Below are 12,313 nucleotides of genomic sequence, written 5' to 3' on the forward strand. Positions count from 1 at the left end.
AGTGGCGGGGGCGAGGCTATCCATAGGACGACCGCTGTTGACTTTGCCACAAGGAGATGCTCATTTTATTGACCGTGGAGGGAAGGATGATGAGCGGCAGGGCGTCGCAATGGTGACATTCGTGCCCAAGAGTAAGAAGCCCTGAGTTTGATTCCCGACTCGGGCGCCTTTCTGTATGGAGTTTGTAGTTCCCCCGCTGATCTGCATGGGTTGCGTCCGGGTTCTCCAGTTTCCTCCCATAGCTAAAAATAAACACACAATGTAACTGTCATTGGCCAAACCGCACCCCAAAGCTAAAAGATGACCTGCAAATAACTCAATGGGGTTATGCACAGCGACATCACCCCCAACTGTGAACACATGACAGGAACCTCATGAAAAAGAATCTTGATATTCAGTGAGCCTTTCCTGAGTGAACAAGTGGAATACTACTAATAATACAATTCTTCTTCTTTGTGTGCCACGTTGTAGAGCTCCCCAACTTGTTTTTGGAACAGGACCGAACCTTAGAAATCGACGTGTGGGGTCTGCAGGCGTTTACCGGCGCTGGCTGTCAGCTGGTGGACGCTTTGGTTCCACCACTAAATGATCTCGATGGGCAGAGCAGCAGGTGACCAGTCACAGATGGAACCGTCTACTATCCTTCCACCTGTGTGGGAGATGGGCGCATCGCCCGAATAATAATGACGATGACGCACGTGGCGCGGTGCCGGCGTGTCGCACTCACGTCAGAGGCGCACCACTCCTGCAGCATGGCGAGGACGTGCGTCAGCTTGGTCTGCAGGGTGAAGGCCGCCTCCCACTCGGGCTCCACCTCCATGTGCTGGCTCACCTGTCGTGACACTGGGTCCATTCCCTGCAAACACACACAAAGGTCCCCCGTGTGACGTGCACAGGCTGTTGTGGCAACTGGTGACCCAGGCCACTTTTGCGAATGAGAGTAGCCTGGTTTCTTGAGTTCTCCCCAGGTCGAAACAATTGTTACTTGAAACCTATGAGGAGGTGGCATGGCCAGCAGCATGCTCGGTCACGTTCGTCTCCCCCAGTGGTGATGTTTACACACCGCGCCAGGTACACAAGACTGAGTGGACGAGGGGAGTATTGTGACATGCAATATGCTGAGTGGGTGAGTGGTTGAGTGAATGGTTGAGTGAGTGGGTGAGTGTGTTGTTGTGACCTGCATGGTGGTGGTTGAACACAGTGTGCAGGATGATATGAGACAATCAGGAAGACCAGGTCTTCAATGCGGAGGGGAGGAGTAATCAAGGAGTGAAGTTCACAGGAACAGTCACCACGGTAGTTGCGGTAGAAGAGTAATGAGGTAACTGGCTGTCGTTGAAACTGTTGTCAATGTCGAACAACAAGTGTTGTGAATGAGAGGGCATGGCGCAGCACCTGCATGGCCCTGAGCAGCTCCAGCAGCACGTCAAACCCCTCAAGGAAGCGCTGTCTCAGATGCTCACTCCACCCTGCCGGCCGGCATGCCAACACGTACCTGCATACAAAGGCATGCACGGGCACAAACAGGAACACGCAACGAAGCAGACACACACACGTAAACAAAGACCCCCATATAATAGCCATAAGAGGCTGTTGGGGCAAGCGTTGTTAGTGAGCACCTATGAAGGCCGGCACAGCACAGAGGATGGGACGACAGCACCACGCTCTCCTGCCTTTGTCTCCCTCGGGATGATGTTTACAGATACTCATTTGAAGGAGAGTCGACCGAAGTGAGGCCCAGGAACAGTAGTGCTGGTGGCTGTGCGCTAGAATCGAACTGGAATTGAAATCTGTTCACTGGGTTCGTAGCGCAGTGTGCCAACCGCTGCACTACCGCTCCGCACACTCACATACCCACATCTCCAATTAGCACGGTTGGCTACATAAGGTGCTATACATACACACGCAGGAGGTGATACGTGTAGACACGAACCCACGCACACACGGGGGTGAGGCACTCTGCCAAGAAGGTGCGGGGTGCTTGGGGTGCAGGTCGGGGGTCGTGACCCCACCTGAGGTCGCCAAGGATGGCGTGCATCCGGTGGAAGCGGAAGGCCTGCAGCGCCGTATAGCGCTCAAACTGGAAGCGCCCGCTGCTGTCGCGTCGACTCAGCAGCTGCTCCACGAACGCGGTGACGATGACGCGCACCAGCCCCTCCGTCTGGATCAGCTCCTGCGCCTGCATCGAGACCAACACCATCACTACAGCCGTCACCATTGCCACCCGCCACCATGACCAACATCATCACCGTCATTGCCGTCACAACACCACATTATCATGCTCATTACTGTCACCATCACAATCACATTTCCTGTCATCATCGCCACCATTGTCACCTTCACCGTCATCACCTTCAATATCAAGACCAACACCATCACCGTCACAACACCACTGTCATCACTGTCATCACCGTCATCACCTTAACCATCATTACCACCTTCACCGTCATCAAAACCACAAACATCACCACCATGATGACCGATACCATCACCACCACCATCCCTTATAACCCCACGATGACAGCGTAGAAAGCTACACCCACACACTCACCAATGAGGGAAGGGGTTGAGAGTGGTCCAGTGGGGTGTAGGAGTCTGACAGGTGAGGGTGTGGGTGTGGGTGGAGGCACTCACTAGAGTGGGCACTGTGAAGATCTGCACAGACAGTGCTGTGACGGAGACCGAGCGCTCGTGGTCGTCCTCCATGAAGTCCTTCTGCAGACGCTGGTAATTCTGTGTGGAGACACACGCCGTTCAGCACGGTGGCGATGATGGTGGTGGTGGTGGTTATGATGATTGTGGATCTGGTGATGATGGTGATGGTAATGGCAGTGATGGTGGGAGTGCAGGTGACAGCAATGGTGGGGAACCGGTCCCAGCGATGGGAAAGCAGTGACGCGAGATGTAAGGGAGGGGCGGCGCGGTATTAATAATGAAGATGATGGTGGTGATTGTGGCGACATTGGTGATGATGGTGCCACAGTGGCCTCCCGCGCACCTCCCCCCCTTCCCGGGCATCCTCACCTTGGTGAACTGAATGGCGAAGCGGCGCTTGTATTCCAGGTCCAGGAGGAGGCTGCTCATCAGCAGCTGGTGGTAAACGTTCCGCGCACCTGCAGTGCAACACCAGCCACAGCAGGCCGCACACAGCGCATTCGTGAGTGCCCACTGCCGAATGTGTTACGCGTCAGTACACACAGAGCGGAGGACAGCTCCGCTTTGCCGTGTCATGCGCATGCCTTTACCCTTCCACAGTTTGGAGTCGTAGAGCATGAGGCGGCTGATGGGAGACGAGTCCTGCCCATCAGGCCCCGGGTCCAGTCCCACCTGGCACAGCACCCTCCGCAGGCCCTCTGCACAACGACAAAGATACCCTGTGTAGCCTTCACACGCTGTTGAGCAAGGCCTATTAGCAAGCACATATAAAGGCTGGCATGGCGCACCTATGAAGGGGTGGTCCAGCCGATGCCACGCCCGCCCACCTTTGTCTCCCCAGTGCTGATGTTTTTGCATCACATCAATAAGGCACTCAAATAGCCTTGCATTACATCTCATCTCCATTGCCCCAAAGCAGTCTAGCGTTGGGGGTCCCCCATCGGCAATCATCCCGACACGGCACAAGCTGTATGCAGCACACTCCCACAATGGGTAGTCTGCCATTAGGGGACGGCACGACGCATTAAGTACTAGGTACTGAGGGCACACCGGGCAGCGCGGCACAAACGACAGAGTAGTGGGGAGTGGTGGCTGTGTGCGGTGCGCATCGCTCACCCGAGTGTGAGATGACGTGTGCAAGCCACGCCAGGAGCCGCATGGCAAACAGCTGGTGCGCCACCACAGCTGCCAGCATCACCCGCACCTTCAGCGGCTTCTGGTTGCCTCTCCCCGTGCTCCGCTACATGCACACACACATAGAGACGCACAATGATCCCCATACCGCCTCAACATACTGCTTGGGCAAGTGCTCTGAGCGAGCACAGATTAAAGTGAACGTGGCACAAGAGGGGGTGGGTGGCAAGCACCACACCTAGCCGCCTTTATCTCCCTCGTAACCATGTTTACGAACCACACCAGGTACTCATTTGAGGCTAAGTCGACCTAGGGGAGGCCCGGGACCAGTTCAGATAATCGTCAATGGTGTTGGCCGTGAGTGGATATCGAACCCGAGTCACCAGGTTCCTAGCGCAGCGCGCTAACCTCTACACTACCGCTCCCCACCACACACGGATACCCACACAGCCAGCAAAGAACCCAACCCTCATCAGTTTCCCTCTGGGCCTGAGGAGCCTTAATCACCTGCATGCAATGACAACTCACCTCAATCACAGCCTTCGCCTGCTCACATAACTTGTGTTCTCCGTACAGCACCGACTTGCGTCCCTGCCAATGACAGCCACAGGGACAGGGAGGACAAGAGAACACATATGCAAATCCCTGTCCGAAGAAGGCCTCCCCCCGTCCCGTGCGGGCCGTGGTGGGGGGGGGTTATTATTTGGTTCAATTTGACCCCACTGATTGGTACGTGTCGATAAAGGCAGGAGCATAGAAATACAGTACAACAACAGATTATGCTAAGAGCGTGCGGTGGGAGCGAGCGTAACTCACGTCGCGGTCAATGTTGGTGGCGAAGTTGCTGGCCTCCTTCTGCGAGCAGCCGACCGCCTTCTGCAGCACGTAGATCACCTGCTCATAGGTGTGCACCTCGTCGTTAAACAGCATGCAGTAGTAGGCCGAGCCCTTCCGCCTGCACGTGCGCACACAAACACACGGTGGGGGCGAGGATGGACATCGCTCACAGGAGCTTGGGTAAGTGTGCGATTGAGAATTGTTGAAGGTGTGTGAGTGTGTGTCTGAAAATCAGTGGGGAGCGGTAGTGTAGCGGTTAGCGCGCTGCGCTACGAACCCGGCGACACCGGTTCGATTCCCGCTCACGGCCAACACCAGTGACGATTATCTGAACCGGTCCTGGGCCTCCCCTAGGTCGACTCAGCCTCAAATGAGTATCTGGTGCGGTGTGTAAACATCACCACTGGGGAGACAAAGGCGGTCGGGCGTGGTGCTGGCCACCCACCCCCTCGTGTACCGTTCCGGCCTTCATAGCTGCTACTCGCTAACGGCACTTGCCCCAACAGTCTGTTAAGGCTATACGGTGGATCTTTGGATCTTTGTCTGAAAATCCTTGAGTGTGTGTAAGCGTGCCCGTACGTGTATGCGTGCATGCGTGTGCCTGTGCGTGCCCGTGTGTGCACGTGCGTACCCCTGTGTGCTCATGCACGAGTGCTTACGTGGGCTCCAGGCCGAGGGGCAGCGTGTCATCCTCCTCCCAGCACAGCATGTCGGCAGCATAGCGCAGGGCAATGCTGAACACGGCTTGTGCACGGGCAACCAGATCTGAGGGCAGCCGGGACGTGGGGTCCTACGCTCACACACGCACAAAGGTACAAAGATCCCCCGAATGCCTTAACAGACTGTTGGGGCAAATTCTGCGAGCAAGCACCTATGAAGGCCAGCATGGCACACGAGGGAGTGAGTAGCCAGCAACACGCCCGGCCGCCTTTGTCTCCCTAGTGGTGATGTTTATATATCGTACCAGGTACATATTTGAGGTTGAGTCGACCTAGGGAAAGCCCAGAGATGGTACAGATAATTGTCACTAGTGTTCGCCTTGAGCGGAGAATTGAACTCAAGTCAGCGGGTTCATAGCACAATGCACCAACCGTTATACTACCGCTCAATGCACACACACACAGATACATCCAAACTGGCCAGGTGGCTCAGCAGTGAAGCAAACAGCTTGAAATCGGAACAAAGCTCTTCAATTCCGAACGGGATGTCATTCTCCATTGTGTAATTACACCCAGTGTCGTAATCCTGCCTACACTCTATGAAGCTCGACATTGAAAACATCCAACGAATCAGTGACAGCGTTACTGACAGGGGCTGCGCTCACGGGGTCAGGTGCGCCGCTGGCCGGGAGGTGGATATCACAGAAGGGGCCGCTTTTCCAGGCCTCTACGTCACCACAGTCGCACAGGCCTCCCCCACCCGACGCGTTCATCTGAAAGAAACAAGAAGAGGAACTAAAACTGCGCGTTTGCATGAACCACATGAAACTCTTGTCTGTGCCCGGCAGGAGTCTGGGTTGTGGCTAAACTGAGGTCTTACCCGGTAACGGTGGCTCTTGTGCACGCTGTGCTGGAAGCACTCCATGCACAGCACGCACGTGGGGTCCATCGCACACTCCCTGCAGCAGCACACACGCGGCAATGCACACACGCACCATAAGCACAGCACCTAGCACCCCCTTTCCTAACAGCAACACTAACTAACAGCCTATTACTATAACAGTTGTCTACCCGGAAAGCTTCACCGAGTCTCAAGACGCTTTTCAGCAGGGTCCTGCCAGTTTTGACAGGAGGTGATGACTGCTATGTGTCTTCCAAGTAAGTGAATTGTCGTGTAATTTCTCAGCATTTGGATGTTTGGCCAATAGCAGTTACATATGAATTTACCTATTTATTTTAGCTTTGGAAGAAAAGCCATGCAAAACTGGTGGAAAACTACAAACGTCCAAGTAAGGAAGCGGACACAGGCCCTTGCTGTGGGGCACGGCCGCCATTACCGCACCACCAATTACTGCGCTCCGACACAATGCCACGTTCTGTGGCAGGCAACCCCGCCCTCCACCCCGAGATCCCCTGACCCTGGTGGCTGGACAGAGTGACCAACGCACCACCCCACCTGCACGAGTACGTGGGCTCCCCCATCTTGAAGGCGTGTCCGCACAGTTGACGCGTCTGGGCCTCCTGGCGGAGTGTGCCGAACCGCTCCAGGGGGTCCCACCCACCGCATAGCAGCCACTCGAGCGGCTCCAACAGCAGCTGTCCGGCCAGAAAGTCCTCGCTATGCGCGCAGCCCGCGGCCGCCGTGCAGTACACGCGCGGCACGTGGAGCGCCAGGTGGGAGTACAGGTCCGCACGCAGGGTCGGGGACTGCTGCCAGGCCTAGACGCACGGACACATCACACACACCCATCACATCATCTACACACATCACATACACTCATCACACACACCCATCACATCATCTACACACATCACATACATTCATCACACATCACCTACACGCATCACACACACCCATTACATCATCTACACACATCACATACACTCATCACACACACCCATCACATCATCTACACACTTCACATACACCCATCACATCTACACACATCACATACACTCATCACACATCACCTACACGCCCATCACACACACCCATCACATCATCTACACACATCACATACACTCATCACACATCACCTACACGCCCATCACACACACCCATCACATCATCTACACACATCACATACACTCATCACACACACCATCACATGATCTACACACATCACATATACTCATCACACACACCCATCACATCATCTACACACATCACATACACCCATCACATCTACACACATCACATACATGCATCACACACCTATCAGAAACACACAACCCATGTCACACATTATCCGAGCACGATGTGTAAACAGGAAGCGGCACCACTGCCCTTACGGTATGTAATTTAAAGGCACCGTCCTGAACCGTGACACAATCTACCCACTTCTGGAGTAGCAAAATCTCTCTCAAGCGAGGTCCCCACTCCCGGGGAAGAGGAGAGGTCACGCCCAAAGCAACGGATCAAGTACACGGGGCACCGAGGACCGACACTCGGCTCGAATGGCCGTGGGTATTTAACGCAATTGCATAGCACGAGCCCAAAATGACAAGCGGCCCAGCAACAGCGCTATTTTATTGAAGTGAGCACAAGTTATTGTTGTAGGTGCTTGGGAGGAAGTTGACGATGGGAGAGGATTCCAAAGTGGAGCAGCGCTAGTGAAGCAGGAAGAGAAAGCGAGGCGACCTGCAGCAGTCCGTGTGTCATTGTCATCTGCTGTGTTAGTGGTGGTGGTGAACGCTGTGGTTGAGACGAGCCAATCTGGGGTAGACGGGTCCACAACATGTGAGGAGAAACCAACAAGTGAAGTTCACAGGAACCGTGGCAGTTGCGACAGAAGAGCGACAAGGAAGCGACTGTATTGATGCTGTGTGTCTGTATTGATGCTGTGTGTGTGACTGTATTGATGCTGTGTGTCTGTATTGATGCTGTGTGTCTGTATTGATGCTGTGTGTGACTGTATTGATGCTGTGTGTGTGACTGTATTGATGCTGTGTGTCTGTATTGATGCTGTGTGTGACTGTATTGATGCTGTGTGTGACTGTATTGATGCTGTGTGTGTGTGTGTGTATTGATGCTGTGTGTGTGACTGCATTGATGCTGTGCGTGTGACTGTATTGATGCTGTGTGCGTGTGACTGTATTGATGCTGTTTGTGTGACTGTATTGATGCTGTTTGTGTGACTGTATTGATGCTGTGTGTGTGTATTGATGCTGTGTGTGTGTATTGATGCTGTGTGTGACTGTATTGATGCTGTGCGTGTGTGACTGTATTGATGCTGTGTGTGTGTGACTGTATTGATGCTGTGTGTGTGTATTGATGCTGTGTGTGTGTATTGATGCTGTGTGTGACTGTATTGATGCTGTGCGTGTGTGACTGTATTGATGCTGTGTGTGTGTGACTGTATTGATGCTGTGTGTGTGACTGTATTGATGCTGTGTGTGTATTGATGCTGTGTGTGTGTATTGATGCTGTGTGTGACTGTATTGATGCTGTGCGTGTGTGACTGTATTGATGATGTGTGTGTGACTGTATTGATGATGTGTGTGTGACTGTATTGATGCTGTTTGTGTGACTGTATTGATGCTGTGTGTGTGTATTGATGCTGTGTGTGTGTATTGATGCTGTGTGTGTGACTGTATTGATGCTGTGTGTGTGTATTGATGCTGTGTGTGTGACTGTATTTATGCTGTGCGTGTGTGACTGTATTGATGCTGTGCGTCAGTGACTGTATTGATGCTGTGTGTGTGACTGTATTGATGCTGTGTGTGTGTATTGATGCTGTGTGTGTGTATTGATGCTGTGTGTGTGACTGTATTTATGCTGTGCGTGTGTGACTGTATTGATGCTGTGCGTCAGTGACTGTATTGATGCTGTGTGTGTGTATTGATGCTGTGTGTGTGTATTGATGCTGTGTGTGACTGTATTGATGCTGTGCGTGTGTGACTGTATTGATGCTGTGTGTGTGTATTGATGATGTGTGACTGTATTGATGCTGTGTGTGAGACTGTATTGATGCTGTGTGTGTGTATTGATGCTGTGTGTGTGTGACTGTATTGATGCTGTGTGTGTGTATTGATGCTGTGTGTGACTGTATTGATGCTGTGTGTGTGTATTGATGCTGTCCCAGTATTCTCCTCTGGGCCGCGTCAGTTTGGTGTCGATTTCGGTTGGGCTACAGTTGGGCTCCGCACCGAGGCCGCTGCCCTCCTCCCACCACACGTATCAATCCACAAGACCCATCCCTCCCGCCTCCTCTCTCCCTCTCTCGCCACAACACCGACAATCTCTCCCCGTGCCATCTCCCTCCCTCTCCCCAGCCCTTGCCACGCAACTCAACTCCTCTTCCCCCGGTCGGGGCCCTCGGGCGCCGTCCCTTCCCCGCTAAGCCCGAAGCCTTCGCGAGCGCGGGGCTCCCCTCGCTCCGCTCCCACCCCCCTCACCCCCCCAAGGTCGCGGGATAAGGCGTCGTCACCTGGGCCAGGTCCCGTGCAGAGACCGGGCCGAGCCCGCGCGCCTCCTCGGCGCTCTCGGCCGCCGACGACGCCGCCGCCGCCTCCTCGGCCTCGCCGCTACGCGCCGCCATCTTCCTGGGGGAGCCGCGAGATCACAACACGGGACGACGTCACGCGAGCACGTGGTGACGTCACGCGAGGCACGCGGCGACGTCACGCGAGGCACGGGGCGACGTCACGCGAGGCACGCGGCGACGTCACGCGAGGCACGGGATGACGGCACGCGGTGACGTCACGCGAGCACGCGGCGACGTCACGCGAGGCACGAGAAGACGTCAGGCGAGCCACGGGATGACGTCACGCGAGCACGTGGGGACCACGTGAAGCGCGACCGACAGGAAGTTGTGACGTCATTGTCACGACGACGATGTCGTTCTCGCGATGAAGCCGTAGCGTCGTCGTCGTGTGTGACGCCCACGCATTGACGTTGCCTCGCGATGATGTCACGTTGCTGGCGACAACTGTTGTGATGGCGTCACTCGTGGTTGATCGGCCGGCCGTGGTGACGTCACTCGCACGGTGACAAAACGCTCGCGGTGACGTCAGTGATGCAATGACATGGATTACGTCACCCTGTGCTATCTTATGTTTTTTATTATTTTTTATTTTTTTATTTTCTACCTACGTGACTTTACCGAAAGAACCAAAGAGTATGGATCCTTGCAGTCACGAAAACTTCAAATCTAGAATCTTATGTTTATTTTATATATCTTCAATTACTATATATAGAAATGAAAGTCTCTGTGTTCCGAATACAAATCCACAAACTAGGCAGATGTTACCTTTTAGAACCCCGCGGAAAACCTGAGCCACATGGGGGGGCTGCCGGAGCCCCCCCCAACGCCCCCCCCCCCACACACACGCTCCAGGTGACGTCACAATCACCAACCCAGCACGTGAACCTGGCCCGGCACATCTAACAGTTACATAATGCAAACCTGTCAACCCCTGATCAGTACCCTACCTTATTACAGATCAATCCAGACCGTGTTGATGACCCCGTGCCCTTACAAATCTCAACGTTCATACTACAAAGTACCATCACAAGAGAGAAACACAAAACAAATAGACAACACATTTTTGTGTTGTCCGTATTGAAACAGCTGTGCGTCATATGGACCTGGAAACTCAATCTCCCTGTACAAGAATACGGGGTAAACCGTATGGGTTGACAGGTATGATAATGACCTCCTCCTCCTCATCAAGTTAATCGAACATTTGCCGTTGATTGCATCATCCAAAACACCCCGTTGTGGCGATTCCAATTCACGGTAAAGCCCTCGTGAGCACGCCCGTCGTCTTTACGTTCACGCTGAACACATTCCTGCGGAGGGACGGAGGGAGCTGGTAGGAACGTTGGGTTGCTCGGTCAATGGCCAGGGTCAACAGCGGCGTGGTGTATTCCGCAAATATGCCCGACTGTGAGGGCGGGCACAAGCCGGCGTGAGTAGGTTAAACGTTGAGTTTTATAAGGGCACCACGGGGTGACCAGCCCCTCCCCACCCAGCCCCTCCCCACCCAGCCCCTCCCCACCCAGCCCCTCCCCACCCAGCCAGCCCCACCCTTCCCACCCAGCCCCTACCCACCCAGCCCCTCCCCACCCGGCCCCACCCTCTCCACCCAGCCCCTCCCTCCCACCCAGCCCCTCCCTCCCCACCCAGCCCCTCTCTGCACGACGGACACAATAATCCCCTGTGGGCTGGTGTAACCAGGAGGTTCCTACCAGTAAAAAGCTTCGCTATATAATTTCGTACCCTATTGTGGCACGTTATATTACACTTATTACAGGCCCCATGGCACAGAAAAATCTTAACATTTGCTGTAACGCCATTGACTCCCTCCTGGATACAATGATTTAGCCACTCTACATTCACATACCAGTCAACCCCTTATCAGTGCCTGACTTATTACATATTAATTCAGATCTTATTGGTCACCCTATGCCCTTATAAATCGCAATGTTCATCTTACAACGTCCCATCACAGGCGAGGAACACAAACACATAGACAAAATATTGCCCTATTGAAATAGCTGTCCACCGTATGGACCTGAAAACTCAACTTACGAGTAAACCGGATGGGTTCACAGGTATGCGTTCACAAAAGATATCCGCAAGTACCCGGGCAACACCTAGGATTTCCTGCTAATACCTTAAAAAAATTGTGTGACCGCGTGACAACATATTTTCCCAAACGGCAATGCTGAGATTTTCACGCCAGTTAACGTCATACGCCAGAAACGTCGAGTGATGTCACGGGGCTAGCGGCGGAGTGGGCGTGGCTATGTGATTAGTGGGCGGAGCTAAACAACGGGGGGATGGGCCACCAGCTTCACCATGGCTCACTGTTGAGCCTCCCAGAAATGCGGTGGATCCCACCCGCCCGCCCATGAATATGCCCCGCCTGCACGTCATACGACTGCCACGTCGCATGTGTAATGCTCTCAGCCTTGTCCAGACCACCAGCTCAAGAACTAATCTGAATCATTTAGGCCAGTGGTTCTCAACCGGAGGTACGCGGACCCCTGGGGATACGTGGCAATGTCCCAGGGGGTACAT

General features: G+C 53.9%; 1 protein-coding gene across 2 annotated transcripts in view; it reads right to left on the minus strand.

Moving 5' to 3' along the window:
• UBR2 (ubiquitin protein ligase E3 component n-recognin 2) overlaps window positions 1-9,852 on the minus strand; it is a 32,520-nt gene extending 22,668 nt beyond the window's left edge. Inside the window, exons 1-14 of one of the 2 annotated variants that reach the window (XM_078605997.1) lie at window positions 9,716-9,852; window positions 6,742-7,004; window positions 6,166-6,244; window positions 5,951-6,058; window positions 5,286-5,416; window positions 4,606-4,744; window positions 4,318-4,380; window positions 3,772-3,895; window positions 3,246-3,353; window positions 3,025-3,113; window positions 2,635-2,733; window positions 2,013-2,179; window positions 1,396-1,495; window positions 728-856 (exon numbers count right to left, since the gene is read on the minus strand). In XM_078605997.1, the coding sequence (XP_078462123.1) occupies window positions 728-856; window positions 1,396-1,495; window positions 2,013-2,179; window positions 2,635-2,733; window positions 3,025-3,113; window positions 3,246-3,353; window positions 3,772-3,895; window positions 4,318-4,380; window positions 4,606-4,744; window positions 5,286-5,416; window positions 5,951-6,058; window positions 6,166-6,244; window positions 6,742-7,004; window positions 9,716-9,826 (1,710 nt within the window). In that variant the 5' untranslated portion in view covers window positions 9,827-9,852. Of the gene's footprint in view, window positions 1-727; window positions 857-1,395; window positions 1,496-2,012; window positions 2,180-2,634; window positions 2,734-3,024; window positions 3,114-3,245; window positions 3,375-3,771; window positions 3,896-4,317; window positions 4,381-4,605; window positions 4,745-5,285; window positions 5,417-5,950; window positions 6,059-6,165; window positions 6,245-6,741; window positions 7,005-9,715 lie in introns of both variants that reach the window. The other variant, XM_078605996.1, reaches the window with a different exon arrangement.
• Between the last annotated feature and the right edge of the window lie 2,461 nt (window positions 9,853-12,313).

This window comes from Lampetra planeri, chromosome 25 (assembly GCF_965212315.1).
Source record: "Lampetra planeri chromosome 25, kcLamPlan1.2.h2, whole genome shotgun sequence".
In the NCBI taxonomy this organism is placed as follows: Eukaryota; Metazoa; Chordata; class Hyperoartia; order Petromyzontiformes; family Petromyzontidae; genus Lampetra; species Lampetra planeri.